This window comes from Silurus meridionalis, chromosome 5, assembly GCF_014805685.1.
Source record: "Silurus meridionalis isolate SWU-2019-XX chromosome 5, ASM1480568v1, whole genome shotgun sequence".
In the NCBI taxonomy this organism is placed as follows: Eukaryota; Metazoa; Chordata; class Actinopteri; order Siluriformes; family Siluridae; genus Silurus; species Silurus meridionalis.
Window position 1 is genome coordinate 11,752,585 of NC_060888.1, and position 16,855 is coordinate 11,769,439.

The following is a 16,855-nucleotide window of genomic DNA, read 5'->3' on the forward strand; positions in this document are numbered from 1 at the left end:
TGCTCGGGGGACAGACACAGTCTCAATTTGGTCGATCCTGAGTGACGACTCTGTGCAGCTAGCAGACGGTCGGTTTAGCCTGTCTGTCTGCTCCCTGGCCTTGGCTCTAGACAGTCACTTGTTAACTAGCGCTGTTCTGAGACTATTACCTATACTACAAGAAATGAGAGCAGCACCTTCCTGGGTGGGATGGATACCGTCCCGCCCTAACAGGCCAGCCTTGCCCTCAAAAATGCTCCAATTATTAATGAAGCCCACATTGTTTTTGGAGCACCACTCGGACATCCAGCAGTTCAGCGACCATAACCTGCTGTAGGCTACATCGCCATGTCGCATTGGGATGGGGCCAGAGCATGTTACTGCATCGGACATTGCTTCTCTAATTTACACACCTCTATATTACTCTTAGTAAACTCTGACTGTCGAAGGCGTATATCATTAGCTCCTGTGTGAAAAACTATCTTAGAAAACCTGTGCTTTCCTAAGAATCTAAGCTGACCTGCTATGTCCGGTGCCCTGGCTCCCGGTATACACACAACCTGTGCTGCTGGTGCCCCTAAAGGTCTAGCTAATTTCACGTGCCTCAGAATCGAGTCTCCTAAAACCAGAGCTCTTTCAGGTTTCTCAGCGGGTGCTTCACTGAGGAGAGCAAACCTGTTGGACACGTGAAGCGGAGAGAAATGGTGCTCCCGTGGGCAAGCCTTAGCGTTAGCTTTGGCTTTGCGAGTATGCCGCCGAGCCGTCACCCATTCGCCCCGCTGCGAGGGCTATAATGCCGGAGTCGAGAGAATATTAACTTTACCTAGGGCATCCAGACTTTCCCCTGCAGAACCTGGACTGCTCTCACACTCACTACTTCTCTCTAGACTCTGGATGCGCTCCTCTAATGCTAAGATCTTCTCCGTCAAGAGCAAACTAGCTTACACTTCTCACAGATAAAATTATCGCTAACAACGGAGAAAGACTGACTAAACATGTCACACTTCACACACTGAATGAACTGGATGTTCGCCATAGCAGAGAAATGACGTACCTTAATGTGATTACTGTAGTGTGTGTTCGTAGTTCTGGTGAATGTCCTCCGCTCACTGCTTTCAAACCCTCAAACAGGGAAAAAAGCGCTCTCTGTCTTTGTCCCGATTTTCTTTTTCTACGCTTTTTCTTTTTTATTTAATTTTTATTGCTTCCCAGGACAGTAATGTGATGAATGTAAAAATCTCACATGTTGCAGTGGCAGAAAATTGACATGATGTCAGAAGAAATGCAAAACATATTAAGCCTTTACAAATGGTGACAATGACCAGCTGCAGGATGCAAACAATATTTACTTAGGTAATTGCCATATCAGTAAAAATTTTATCAGAAAATTATGACAGTTTAAGAATAAATTGATTCTGCATCTCTGAAGCACAAATTGAAAACACATTTTACCCATAACCCACAATCTACAGGAGCAGTATGTGTTTGAGTAATGTTTAAGTAATTTGAGTATTATAGGATTAAATAAATAAATAAATAAATAAATAAATAGAAAAATGTCCAATGGAACTGGGCTTCTGCTTTGGATTCCTATTCTTTTTCACTTTTTCACTTCTTCACATTAAGGTTTGGTGCAGCACAAAGAGGACTAAATAATAAAATATATATCATATACTGAACCCTCTATGTTGGCTAGAGCATTTGCTGGCTGAATTCCTAGAACAACTAAAACAATTACCTATTTGCACATCTGTAAAATAGATTTAAAAAAATTATAATAAATACAGGTCTTCTATTTGAGAGAAATCTGACAATAAAAGGAAAACATAACATAAATACTAAAATGTTGTAATGAATAAAAGATTCAGTACAAAGTTTGAGAACCACCACCAGTGAGTGGCTAGGCCACAAATCAACCAACCATAAACTGTATATACTCGTCAAGAAGCATACTCATGCACAGAATGTGCCATCATTCACTTGGTGAGACTCGACCATTGCCATTGTGATTCCTGGGGATTTTTTTTCATGTGTCACGCTTCACTACATTACCAACCCTCCACCAGGTACCAGACAGAACAGAATGTTGGATCGTTTGCACACAATAGTGCATATATATATATATATATATATATATATATATATATATATATATATATATATATATATATATATATGGGGGTGTTTCTGCTAGACAGAATAAATAGTAAAAAATTATTTCTATAGCTGTGGCATCATAAAAATGGTATTAAGAGTTGGATTAATTCAGGTAGGACACTACTGAAGGCCTAAGAGCTATCTAGTCACGTTTTCAATTAGCCATTTCTGATAAAGGTCTTGAATGGAAGGTTTTTTTATGTTTACATTTGGCCACCAATCTCTGTATCTGTATTTTTATATAGCTGTTTTTATATAGCAAGACAATCATGCGCCACAAATTATGCAGTCCCCCCCTGCAGTCCAGCATCTGTCAGCTGGAAATAGTAGCATTTGAGTCTGGAATAGCCTTGCACAATCAAACTTATGTTTTCAAAAGAAATAACATGATGATGAAGGCAGATAAATTGGTCCGTTTTAGTGTCTCCTGTTCTCTCTCCAGAAATACTGAACTTAATAATAGTTGGAATTAAACAGGGCTGCTGATTCCCTGCAATAGCCTGCAATATTCAACATTATTGTCTACTTTGCAGGAGGATTGTCTAAAGCAAAAAAATTATGTTTATTTTAAATATAAGAAGTTTTATTTAATGTGATGTATAAAATAAAAAAATACTTTCACACATGACATTCACATGTAAATAATATTGCTGGCTTTCAAGGTCTCTAAACACACAATATACATGTGGACATCATGCCATTTGTGGGTGATCTGCTGTTTAGACAAGATTACAAACAGATTTAGACAAATATTATAGAACACACCAAGCTATTGTCTATTAACTTTTATCAAATAAGAGTTAGACAAGTAACAACTCTAAATAGTAGAGACAAGATGACTACTGTTGAGCACACTGCCTTTCCATTGTGTTCTCTGAGTCAACATGAACAGGTGTTTGGAAATTCTTGCACTTTTCAGAGCTCCAGTTTTCTCCTTCCTCATCCCATTTTAGCATTTTTTGGGTGGCTGTGCTAATGCAGTCATTCACTGAAGGCCTACAAGCAAAAAAACAAACAAACAATCGTTTACAACAAAGATAAACAGAATGTGGTTGATCATCATGTTTTTACATTTTCTCTTTATATGAAGCTGAATAGCAAGTGTAATGGTAGTGAGAATTTCAGCAGAGTCCCTGTGGATTTGATATATTGAACTAAACATCTTTTCAGATTAAATAGAGCAGTCAAAAATTAGAACCCCTTCATGATGTCCTAAATGGTAATGATGCCAAAACTCCCTTTGTACAGCATTTACACCTTTCCATATGAAAAGCTGGTTCCAAACAATTGCTGATGTCCCAGGGTTGCTAACTCTTAGATCTAAAATTTCCCGTTTCCCAGCCCTACCCTTTACTATATTAAGTAGTCAGTAATAACACTAAAACCTTTTGAAAGTTACTTTCAACTAAGTACTTAAAAAATAACTGTGTAACACTATATCTTAAACACATGGAGGGGTTCATACTAACACAATTGATACATATACTGAACAAAATTATAAATGCAACAGTTTTGTTTTTCTTTTTCTATGTACACAAAAGGTCAATTTCTCTCAAATATTGTTCACAAATCTGTCTAAATCTGTGCTAGTAAGCACTTCTTCTTTGCCAAGATAATCCATCCACCTCACAGGTGTGGCATATCAAGATGCTGATTAGACAGCATGATTATTGCACAGGTGTGCTTTAGGCTGGCCACAATAAAAGGCCACTCTAAAATGTGCAGTTTTCTCACACAGCACAATGCCACTTAAGTCGCAAGTTTTGAGGGAGCATGCAATTGGCATACTGACTGCAGGAATGTCCACCAGAGCTGTTTCCCGTTAATTGAATGGTAATTTCTCTACTATAAACGCTTTCCAAAGGCTTTTCAGAGAATTTGGCAGACCAAGTGTAACCACACCAGCCCAGGACCTCCACATCCAGCGTCTTCACCTGGTCTCAGATTGTCCACCACCCAGACAGATGCTGCAACAATCAGTTTGCATAACCGAAAAATTTCTGCTCAAACTGTCAGAAACCGTCTCAGGGAAACTCATCTGCATGCTCGTCATCCTCATCGGAGTCTCGACTTAACTGCAGTTTGTCACCATAACCGGACTTGATGGGGTCAAATGCTCACATTTGATGCCTTCTGTCACTGTTCCGCTTCTGTTCTCTTCACGGATGAATCCGGGTGTTTTCAGTACAGGGCAAAAGTACGTGAGGCAAATGGTGGTCCAAATCCCCCCCCCCGAATAAAGTTCATGAAAAATGGGGGCAAAACAAAAGTGTTGCAGTTTTGTTCAGTATACATGAGTAAGCAAATTATTCACTGTCTTATACTGGCCACACGCAAGTCTGTCAAGTATGTATTTTAATTAAATAGAGTATATTGTTTGATGGGATGAATAACAGATTCAAATATATATCAAAACTCAATTTCATACCATGACACTTCTTTAAAGTTAAACCAGCTCTAAGATTTTGTTAGAAATAAATGCTCAATGACAATTCTGCTGGAAAGGAATATTTGATTTCTTGACTTGATATTCTGTACTAGAAGGAAGCATCGGTGAGCTCAGAAATGCCATAAACCTACTTAAATAATCTTGCTTTTAAAAACTCTTAGCAAAAATGTCATTAGTATTTACCTTGGGGAAACAGGAATAGAGAAAGGCGCATTCTCACAGATACGAACACATTTGGTGTCACAAGGGATGACAGAACTACATCCTGGGTCTTTTCCATCTACAGCCTTTTTCTTGTTCTCAGTCTTCAGGCTAGGAGTTTCCATGCTGTTATGGCCAGACTCATCAGATAAGTTTTGTGGAAATTTCTCCCGCTTGCACTTTTGAACTTGTGACTTGTTCAGCTCTGGAGAAAATATCTATAGTTATTCACTAGTCAACTTGCATAGTTCATACATACATACACCCCTTAAAATTATTATTTTTATAGTATTATCATACTTTTGTTTGTGAAATTTTTGTCCAAAGAACAATAACAACTCAGCAAAGCTAGCAAAGCTTAATAACAAGCAGCTACAAAGCAGTAAACCATGCAAAATTACAAAACGGGGCTCACAAATTAATAATTTGAAGCACTTGCTATTTAGTTCCAAATTGTCTTCAGACGCAATATCAGCAAAACTATTTGCTGGGAGCTTTGAGACACACCAATCTAAGATGACTGTATACAATGGCAGGCATTGAAAAAATGGGGTAAAGCATATTAAAGCTTGTGGTTTTAGAAAGGGATGTCATGGACTTCTCTCAAAATGTTTATAATGAAAGACTATATACCAGTTTCACATTTACATATTAAATATTTCATTTTGTTTCCAGCATAAATCCAATGTCAAGTTATAATAATTGTCTTTAGTGTACGATCTGAAATTGCATACCACAGTAATATTAGGAAACTAGTCTAAGTCTGAATACTTTTAAAAAGCACTGAATATTGTGTGAGTATTATTTTACCATTAGGCTCATATTTCATCTGGAGTTCTTCAATTTTCACTTGGAGCTTGATAATATCAATGCGTCCTTGCTTTAAAGAATTCTCTGCTGCAAAGAGTTTCCTTTCCAACTCAAGCACTCTGTGACTCTCAGAAAGGGCTTTCATTCTTGCCATGGATAATTCCTCCTTTATTTTCTCTGCAAATTTCCTAACACACACACACACACACACACACACACATTAAAACAAAATTACACAAAACATGCTTTAAAAACAGTCCCTGTAACAGGTACAGGCTGTGTTTAATTTATTTAATTTATCTAATGAGAGGTTGAGATCAGGGCTCTGTGCAGGACAATTGAGCTATTGCACTTCAACTTTGCCAACTTGTTGGGTATCTTCACATAGCTCTCTTTGTGCACGGTCAGGTGTCCACAAATATTTGACCATGTAGTGTGTGTCTGTTTGCCTGCATGACATTGGTAGTTTTTTTTGATAATTTTTTTTTTTTTATGTCTGTACTTTGAGAGTCATCTGGAACCAAATTCCTTGTTTCTGTCAACACAATTGGCCAATAAACCTGATTACAGCTGATTTTGCATACATAACCTTGATTTGCAAATAGTTAGACAGACAGACAGAGGAAAACTTAAAAGCAGAATTTGAGAATTGTTTATTTTTATTATTATTTATTTATTTTATAAGTTTAAGCTTGGAAAGTTTGAATAAATAGAGATAGCTGTGATTATTATTATTATTATTATTATTAATAAATAATAATAATAATACATATCATAGCTTTCTCTATGTATTCAATCTTTTCCAGCTTAAACTGTACCTCCAAACGCTGATAATAACTACAGACTACTCATGACAAAAAAAAAAAAAAAAATTTTTGGTAAGCAATAATATAAGTCTCCTCTTCAGTAGGTAAAATGCATTCTCAATTGTGTTAAGTTCCTTTAATTTATTTAGACAGTCTGAATCCTTCTACTTGTTCTCACCTGTTGTTTTGGTGGTGTGTTTTTTAATCATCGTCTTCCTGCATGATTCAATTTTTTACAATTAGATTAGATTAATTTTTTTTGTAAACTGACCGACAGACTGTTTCTCTAATGGTTACAGAACAGAACTATTCTTCCAAAACTTTGCAAATCTGTATTTCTTTACAATCTTATTTTTTAAGTCCAAGTTGAAAGCACATTTGCTTAGTTTAGCTTTTTGTAAATAAGTTTTTTCTTATAAAAAAAGGATCACATTTTTAAGGAGCATAGCTATAGAGTGCATTCCCCCATGCATTAATTTTATGTCCCCTTATATCCGTATTACCTTCCCTCTCTCTTTTCATTATGCGGTCATAGGTAGTCTTGCCAAAATCCCTACTTGCACTCTGATCACACTGTAGTGTCTTTTCTATTATTGAACAATAATAATTTAACAATATTTCCTCAGCAATCTATGCATGCCTCTAAGATATCAGCATTTCTGTCCTTTTCTTCTTTCCAGATCTGCCTCATTCATCCTGATTTGAGGATGGTTCCAGGTGAACAGCCTAAAGATTCATGAGAGTATTCTGGAGTATTACAATTTCAAAACTATGAAGATGGTTTGCAGCTGTAATTAATATAAACATTCAGTGCCACCCAGATAATTATGTGTTTCCTTTTTCTTTTAGGGGTTCTTCCTTATAATAGCTCATAATTTTTCCTGTGTCACTTTTTGGAATAAACTTGCAAGGATAAACTTGCAGGGAGGCTAAAATGTATGGTTTTATTCTATTTAATTCTGTAAAGCTGCTTTAAAACATTGTCAAATATGTAATGTGCTATTTAAAAAAAATGGAGAACTACCCAGGTTAATGGAAGTAAATTATGAGGTGCCACAAGGTTCAGTTAAAGGACCCCTGCTTTTCACAATATACACGCTTCCCTTGTGAAATATTATTAGAAGGCAGGGGATAAGCTTCTACTGTTATGGCGATGATACCCAACTATATATAACATCAAAACCAGATGAAACAATTGAATTGGCCAGGTAAATGTGTTGAATAATTAAAAAATTGGGTGACACACAACTTTCTTTTATTAAATTCTGATAAGACAGAGATTTTGCTAATCAGCCCAAAAACCAATTCACAAAAGCTTTAGCAATTCAACTTGCATTTAGAAGGATATTCTGTAACTACTAGTTGAACAGAAAAAAAGACCTGGGAGTTATTTTAGACAGAACATGTTATCTAACACATTATCTATATCTGATGCAGAGAAGCTTGTTCATGCATTCATGACCTCCAGACTGGACTGTTGTAATGTATTACTAGGTGGTTGTTCTGCATCATTAATAAACAAGCTAGAGTTACTCCAGAATGCGGCAGCCAGAAGTCGAGAAAATATGACCATATAACCCCAATCTTATAATTTCTACACTGTCTTTTAGTTGACTAAAAACTATTGCTACTTACTTATAAAGCCTTAAATGGTTTGGCTCCCATGTCTACAATCCATCACGCTCTTTAAGATGTCAAAACTCTGGACTTCTAGTAGTTCCTAGAATAGCCAAGTCAAAGGCTCGGACACACTTTCCTAGTTTAAGCACAAATTAAATATCTTTTTTAGGAAGGCCTACACAACACATATCATATCCTTGTGCTCCAGTTCATCTAAACAAATGCACATTATCAACTGATGCTTGTTGATATTATGAACAGCAGCCACGCTAATTCCTCTCCACTGCTTTTCTTTCTCTCTCGAGGTTGCACCAGCTCCAGTTGTGTTCTACCTCATGAAGATTATGGAGCTTTAAAGAAGTAGATGCCGACCCCACAAACATCTCAAACCACCTAGAGATGTACCAGTGCCATTTGGATCCCACTTCATGTAGAGATTAGACCTCTTTGACTGTTTAAAGGCTCTGGCATGGAAGAGTTGGTGTTGGATTTATTTATATAACAAATGCACATTATCAACTGATGCTTGTTGATATTATGAACAGCAGCCACGCTAATTCCTCTCCACTGCTTTTCTTTCTCTCTCGAGGTTGCACCAGCTCCAGTTGTGTTCCACCTCATGAAGATTATGGAGCTTTAAAGAAGTAGATGCCGACCCCACAAACATCTCAAACCACCTAGAGATGTACCAGTGCCATTTGGATCCCACTTCATGTAGAGATTAGACCTCTTTGACTGTTTAAAGGCTCTGGCATGGAGGAGTTGGTGTTGGATTTATTTTTAGATTGGATTAGCTCCTGGTTCCACAACATCAACTGACTGTAGAAGAATGTAGAAAAGACATTACTCAATCTTATAATTTCGAAACTGAGGGTAGTTCATCCGCTGCCTCCTCCTCGGAGAGGTCTAGTCGTGCGATGGTGTCTCCCTTCAGACCTGGGCTGGTGTCCTCCCTCTATGAGGGCCTTGGGATTGCCAGGCCATCTTTACATGCCCCTGCAGGCTTGAAGTCACCTCCAGCGTGACTCTGGGACGACACGTCTGTGACGTGGCGTCACCCAGAGAGGAGCTCTATGACGTGACTTCACCTTCAGGGAGACTTCAGGGGTGAGCCGTCGCCTTTGGTGGAGCCCGGGGCAGCGGTTCGACGTCCCTTTCGCAGTCCTGAAGCTGAGTTGAGTGCTCTGGGGACACCTTGGGCGGAGAGGAGCTCTTGGGGACGCTCTGAATCCGAACGGAGCTCTGGAGCGACGCTGAGCTCTCCTGGGAACACTGGAGCGATGCTGAGCTCTCGTGGGGACACTGGAGCGGAGCCGGGCTCTCCTGGAAGCCTAGGAGCGGAGCGGAGCTCTCCTGGAAGCCTAGGAGCGGAGAGGAGCTCTCCTGGAGACCTTGGAGCGGAACTGGGCTCTTACGGAGGTCCTGGAGCGAAATGCTGCTCTCACGGAGGTCCTGGAGCGAAACGGAGCTCTCCTGAAGGACCTGGAGTTAGGGCTGGGCGATATGGCCTAAAAAAAAAAATCCCCGATTTTTTCACAAAAAATCCGATTTGCGATTTAAATCGATTTTTTTCCCCCTGCTTAAAATCAACCTGCATATGACAAAGAAAATGTTTAAAAAAAAAAGTTGTAACTTTATTAAATGGGTTAAAGTGCAATCAGAAACAACAAGCCATTGTAAATTGTGAAAATAGAACGTAACGTATAAAATTAGCAAACCTACAAAGAAAAATGTTTTATGAGTGTTTAAATGTGGAACATGATTGAAAATTCACCTGAGGTTTGGAGTGATTTTGCCTTTACCTTTCTTAAAAACTCCACAGAAAAATGAGTTGAAATTTGAAATAAGAATATAATAGACAGGGAGATTCTAAATAAGAATTATTTGAAAGATTGAGCAAACCTCAAAAAAATGTTTTATGAGCGTTTGATTGTGGTGATTCAAATGCTCTGATTGTTCTGTTTCTTAACGGAAACGCCGTTCTGAAGCGTCTTTACAGGTATTTTGACCGCTCCCACCACCCATACTGGAAGTGTACGATTAGACGCGCAACACTAAACAAAGTGCGGCCGCTTAACCGTGTATTTTCAGGATGCGGCTGCTTAAGCGCAGTCTTGTGCTGCCGCTGTCTTGTTCACTTCGTAGGGCACTACATCTCTCCCACTCGACAGCATGTCTCTGTTTGAGATGCTGCAGTAAATTGATGCTACTGCTACCTTTGCTTGCTCGCTGCCATGTTGTTTGTGTATCTCTATAGCAAACGCGCGGGGGGGAGTTCGTTCGAAACTATGGGAGCCCAGAGGGGAGCGTCGGCGGACATTAAAGAGAAAACCGATTTTTATTAAAACATATCGAAGTAAACTACACATTCGAGTTAATCGATAAAATCGATTTATCGCCCAGCCCTACCTGGAGTGAAACAAAGCTCTCCTGAAGGACCTGGAGCAAAACGGAGCTCTCCTCAAAACTCTGGAGCGAAGCTGAGCTCTCCCAGGGACTCTGGAGCGAAACTGGGCTCTCCTTGGGGCTCTGGAGCGAACCAAACTCTCCTGGAGGTCCTGGGATGAAGCTGTGTTCTCCTCGAAACTCTGGAGCGGAGCGGAACCATCCCGGAGGTTCTGAAGCAGGGTGGAGGTCCTGGTGGAGGTCCTGGGGTGGAACGGAGCCGTCCTGGAGGGCCTGGAGCAGGGTGGAGATCCCCTTGGAGGACCTGCGGTGGAGCAGAGCTGTCCTGGAGTGTCTGGAGCAGGGTGGAGATCTCCAGGAAGCTCTGGTGCGGAACGGCGCTCTCGGAAGCAGGGGAGAGGTAATGGAGATCTGCCATGACCATCCCGAGTTCCCTGGTGAGAAGCTGAACGAGCCGGGCACATGAGCCGAACTCGCCTCCGGTCGCGTCCCACAACTCACGGGCTAGAGAAAGGGATTCCCCAGACAGCAGAGAGATGTGGAGCGTGATCTTTGCTCTTTCCGTTGGATAACAAGACGAATACGACTCCAGATATCCGTCTACGCTCCGTAAAAATCCGCCCCAGTCTGCCGCCTTGCCGGAGAAGTGAGCCGGGAATTCCGTGACGTCATCATCAGGGCGTGGCGCTGCTGAGCACGACCGAGAAACGACTGCAATTTTTCGGGATTTCCCGGGGGCGGAGCATGGCCGTCGCTTAATCGCGGCCGAGCGAATTCGACCTCCGAGGCTCGGTTCGACCACGGCGGTAATCCAATCTTTTTTTTTCTCTCTTTTTGAGACAGTTCTTTCCTTTTCCTTTCTTTTTTTCCTTTCGGAAAGGTCCTTCTCCTTTTTCCTTTTTTTTTTTTTTCTGGAAAACTCCTTCCTTTTTTTGTGTCCCTCTTTCGGGGGTCCTTTATTCTGTCATGCGGGTACGGAGGAGGACGCCGAAGTAGCAGCAAATAAAGTTTTATTCAAACACAAAACACAAGCAAGGCAGAGCCAACACAAATACCTGCTGCAAAAAAGAGATAATCTGGTGGTGCGCTCACAGCGTGGCCCACAACAGTCCAGAGTCTGCAGGATAATCCAGATAACGGAATCCGGGAAAAAAGGAAAGTATAATCCCAGGTGCGTCTGGAAAGAGACGCGGTCCACTATGTTCGGGTCGGAACCCGAGTCGTAGGTGTATAATCCGCGGCACCCCTGGAAAGAGGCACAGTCCGCACGAAGAGAGAGAGAGAAAGAGAGAGAGAGAGAGAGAGAAAGAGTCCGCACGCACCGACGAACACGCAGGAGCACCTACAGCATACATCCACATTGGACCATGTACATACAATAAAGGACCCGGTGCGTGGGTGAATGTGGGGTTTATGTAGGCAGTGTGATTAGCATGTAGATGAGAGTCAGGTGTGCATGGTTAGAGAGAAGGAGCAGGGCATTCCCTGAAGCACCGAGGTTTAACAGCCGCTGAAGGAGGCGTGGCAGAGGGATTCCCTGAAGCACCGAGGTTTGACAGCCGCTGAAGGGGGCGTGGCTGGGGATTCCCTAAAGCACTGCGGTTTGATAGCCGCTGAAGGGGGCATGGCAGGGGGATCCCTGACAGTCACAAAGGATCTAGTTTCATTTACAGACCCCTGCAGATGAATTAGCATAGCAAGGCCAGGGTATTTATTATTTGTTTTAGCTATAAAATAAATACATTTGGGTTTAAGATAAAATAAGAATATATGATCAGATCAGAAAGATTTCAGTGTTAATTTCTTAATAGATGTGTTAAAGGACTTAGAACATGACACTTTTTGTTTGGTCAAACTGGTGAAAAAACATTGGATAATGTGAATGATGGGTGTTGCCCAGGTGTTCCCTATTAGATTGACTGATCAGTGTTGAAAATCTACTCTGTATGTCCTAGGTTTCTCCCTGTATATACTGCATTTTTGTCACAAGGGTGAAACCAATTTAAAAATCAGAGAGGCATAAAAGTTTGGTTGATTAACCTCTACCAAAATTGCAGAGAAAGAAAGAGTCTGCTCATTATCCAAACATAAAATCTCATTATTCAAATAGTGTCTTGCTTGGACTTGCATAGTTGTTTCTGCAATGGATTCACTAAACTTTAGCAATGATGGTTTGCAAGTTTGATGCAGTTATTGCATGCAAGGTACAGTGCAACCTCGATACTCATGGGGGTTACGTTCTATGACTCTAGTAACACTAGACATAGTAACAAAAAAAATCGCGAGGTTTTGACACTCTCCTTTTGATGGAATTTTAAATGTACTGTAAACTCAACAAAAATTGTGAATTACTTGTCACAAATGTTTTATTTACTACTTTAAATTAATAATACAATAATAAAATCGTTTTTCAAACATTTTTATGTACAGTGGGTATGGAAAGTATTCAGACCCCCTTAAAATTTTCACTATTGTTATATTGCACCCATTTGCTAAAATAATCTAAGTTCATTTTTCTTCCTCATTATTGTACACATAGCACCCCATATTGACAGAAAAACAAGAAATTGTTGACATTGTTGCAGATTTATTAAAAAAGAAAAACTGAAATATCACATGGTCCTAAGTATTCAGACCCTTTGCTCAGTATTTAGTAGAAGCACCATTTTGATCTAATACAGCCATGAGTCTTTTTGGGAAAGATGCAACAAGTTTTTCACACCTGGATTTGGGGATCCTCTGCCATTCCTCCTTGCAGATCCTATCCAGTTCTGTCAGGTTGGATGGTAAACGTTTGTTTAGGTCTCTCCAGAGATGCTCAATTGGGTTTAAGTCAGGGCTCTGGCTGGGCCATTCAAGAACAGTCACGGAGTTGTTGTGAAGCCACTCCTTCATTATTTTAGCTGTGTGCTTAGGGTCATTGTCTTGTTGGAAGGTAAACCTTCAGCCCAGTCTGAGGTCCAGAGCACTCTGGAGAAGGTTTTCGTCCAGGATATCCCTGTACTTGGCCACATTCATCTTTCCCTCAATTGCAACCAGTCGTCCTGTCCCTGCAGCTGAAAAACACCCCCACAGCATGATGCTGCCACCACCATCCTTCACTGTTGGGAATGTATTTGGACAGGTGATGAGCAGTGCCTGGTTTTCTCCACACATACCGCTTAGAATTAAGGCCAAAAAGTTCTATCTTGGTCTCATCAGACCAGATAATCTTATTTTTCACCATCTTGGAATCCTTCAGGTGTTTTTATTAGCAAAATCCATGCGGGCTTTCATGTGTCTTGCACTGAGGAGAGGCTTCTGTCGGGCCACTCTGCCATAAAGCCCCGACTGGTGGAGGGCTGCAGTGATGGTTGACACTTTACAACTTTCTCCCATCTCCCGACTGCATCTCTGGAGCTCAGACACAGTGATCTTTGGGTTCTTCTTTACCTCTCTCACCAAGGCTCTTCTCCCTAAATAGCTCAGTTTGGCCGGACGGCCAGCTCTAGGAAGGGTTCTGGTTGTCCCAAACGTCTTCCATTTAAGGATTATGGAGGCCACTGTGCTCTTAGGAACCTTAAGTGCAACAGAAATTCTTTTTTAACCCTGGCCAGATCTGTGCCTTGCCACAATTCTGTCTCTGAGCTCTTCAGGCAGTTCCTTTGACCTCATGATTCTCATTTGCTCTGACATTTATTGTGATCTGTAAGGTCTTATATGGACAGGTGTGTGGCTTTTCTAATCAAGTCCAATCAGTATAATCAAACACAGCTGCTCTCAAGGATGATCAGAAGAAATGGATAGCACCTGAGTTAAATATATGAGTGTCACAACAAAGGGTCTGAATACTTAGGATCATGTGATATTTCAGTTTTTCTTTTTTAATAAATCTGCAAAAATGTCAACAATTCTGTGTTTTTCTGTCAATATGGGGTGCTATGTGTACATTAATGAGAAAAAGAAATTAACTTAAATGATTTTAGCAAATGGCTGCAATATAATAAAGAGTGAAAATTTAAGGGGGTCTGAATACTTTCCGTACCCACTGTAATATATTAGTATAAACTTCGCGTGTTACTGTTATTCTGGTTCCAAATTAAAAGGTCTGGTTCCACTTTATATGCAAAACAAATAGTAAGAGTTTTTTACAGTACTTAAAGACTATTCAAATTATTTTTTTAATTCCAACTTTTGCTCATCTAAGAATTGGGTGGTCTGCCTCCAAAGGTGCCAAGTTCTAAGCTGTTTATCACATCTATATTATAAATAAACTCTCTGGTGTAGCTAAGCTAACGAAGAATCAGGGTTTATCTTTTGGTTTAAATATCATATAACAATTGGCATCATATTGCCCGGCAAAAATAAAAAAATGCAGGCGTGTTAAGCACTGCTGAAGCAATTAATTCTATATGTACATATCAGGAAATTAAAGCTGAGATCTGATTTCAGGAAGTGGTAGCTCAGTGGATAAAATGTTCTGGATTTCGGTGATATGAACTCATTAAAAGTCATGTCTTGTCTTCTAAGATGCGGGCCACCACATATGTGTGGTCAAACATGTGAAAGCTATTGCAAAACTCCAGCGAGCTAAGTGACTCCACTTATTTATGCGAGTCAGCCTTTTCTTAAATGAAGATTATTAAGTCAAATATTGTTCCACCATGACTGATGATGTATAGAATTTTAAAATGTAGGTAGATCATCTTGACTTGGGCATTCTAAATGTAGCTCGAGCTGAAAAAGTGTGAGCACCCCTGAGTTAAAGCATTAAAAGCTAATTGTTCTCACTATTTAGCATTTAATGTTAGTTGTTTCTCTGAACTTTTGTAAGGAAGGAATTTTACCAGTTTATCATTATATATTTCTCCATGCCCTCTATGGTTCCTAGAAATCAAAGTACAAAGCTTGGAGTCCTGTCATCTCAAAACTGGACTACAGCAAACTGTTTCTGAAAGGTCTTCACCAGTGTACTGTACTGGACACATCTAAATCAAAACATCACCTTGAGAAAGTATGGATTTGACTCTTCAAACTGGCAAAATACAACTTGGCAAAGACTTTGGGGAAGACAATTTGGAACAATTGAAAAGCTCAATTAAATGATGAAACCCTGTATAATTAAAGTAAACAAAATGTAGTTATTTCATCTCTATCTAATAACTGAAGAGGATGAAGGTGACGTTTATTTTGCTACATACAAAGCCAACTGCATCCTTTTAAACTGCTCCTCATGCTGCGTCCTATGCATGGAAAAATAACTACCAGTGTGTTTAAACAGGAATGTGAAGGTGCAAAATCATGATTAATCCTTTTGTATACACCCACACAAATAATAATTTCCGCACAAATAATCCTGGATGAAGTTATATGTGGTTGGACATTTGTCTTGCAAAAAGGCCTGGTGTAAAGTTGGTCTTTCAGTTCATCCCAAACTAATTCTGGTAAAGTCATTCGGGTTTACATGTCTCACTTTTAACATTTTGCTGTTACCATTCAATCTATATTTTAAAATGTTCTGCTAACTGCTAATCTGCTTATAACAGTCCATAAAATTGTAGGTAAGGAGAGAAAATAAAATTTGTCATAAATAACTACCTACAACCTAAAAATCATTGAAGCTTTCTTGCACAGCAGTACATGACAACAGTACTCAAACAAAAGAGTAAAAGGAAGGCTGTTTCATTCTACCACACTCTACACCTATTGTGTGAAAGGTGTGCTCATTAATCACATTGCACCTACACTGTAAAAATGTTCGTAGTTTTAATGGTGAAAGAATGTACAATATCGAAGGTAAGAAATTGTAAATTCTAAAACATGAAATTACTGATTAAAATTTACATACCATTTATGTAAATACAAGGAAACATAATACTTGCATTATTGCTATGTAAAAACTGCAATATTCCACCGTAATAACCCATAAATCATCAGTACAAAACAGAAACAAATAAACAGTAAATCACTGTTTTTTTACAGATGCATGCTATTAGAAAAATGTTTTTTCTGTTATTTATTTTCAATATGGTCAACAAGAATGTGTTTACTTCTTTGGAAATAAACCATTTAAGCCTTCCCTTGTCTTTTTCATAATTGGATAAAATTATTATATATATTTTATTAACGTTTTCAGATTTAAAAAGACTTAACTTGTAGACTGTTCATTATAATATGTAATGTTTGTGATAAAAGGTTTTACAAATAAAATAATGTGGTGTCATGAAATTATTATTATTATTATTATTATTATTCATAGTGCATGTATATGGCTTTGAATGCAAAATCATCTTATTCTTTAGACTGCTCCCAATAGAAGGATATCTGCAAGAGTGAAAGGGAAAGTTTATAGGACTGTGGTGAGACCTGCTATCACAAATCACTCCTGCCACACTTCTCCACCCACTCCACCCCGCCTGCACTCTTCTCTTCACTTCACTTCTCTAAC

General features: G+C 39.5%; 1 protein-coding gene across 3 annotated transcripts in view; it reads right to left on the reverse strand.

Annotated features, from left to right (window-relative positions):
- Positions 1-2,766: 2,766 nt before the first annotated feature.
- Positions 2,767-16,855, reverse strand: part of spdl1 (spindle apparatus coiled-coil protein 1) — a 38,206-nt gene continuing 24,117 nt past the window's right edge. For all 3 annotated transcript variants that reach the window (XM_046849917.1, XM_046849916.1, XM_046849915.1), the window contains 3 exons: positions 5,597-5,784; positions 4,769-4,991; positions 2,767-3,132 (listed from right to left, as the gene is read on the reverse strand). In XM_046849917.1, the coding sequence (XP_046705873.1) occupies positions 2,976-3,132; positions 4,769-4,991; positions 5,597-5,784 (568 nt within the window). In that variant the 3' untranslated portion in view covers positions 2,767-2,975. The remainder of the gene's footprint in view (positions 3,133-4,768; positions 4,992-5,596; positions 5,785-16,855) is intronic.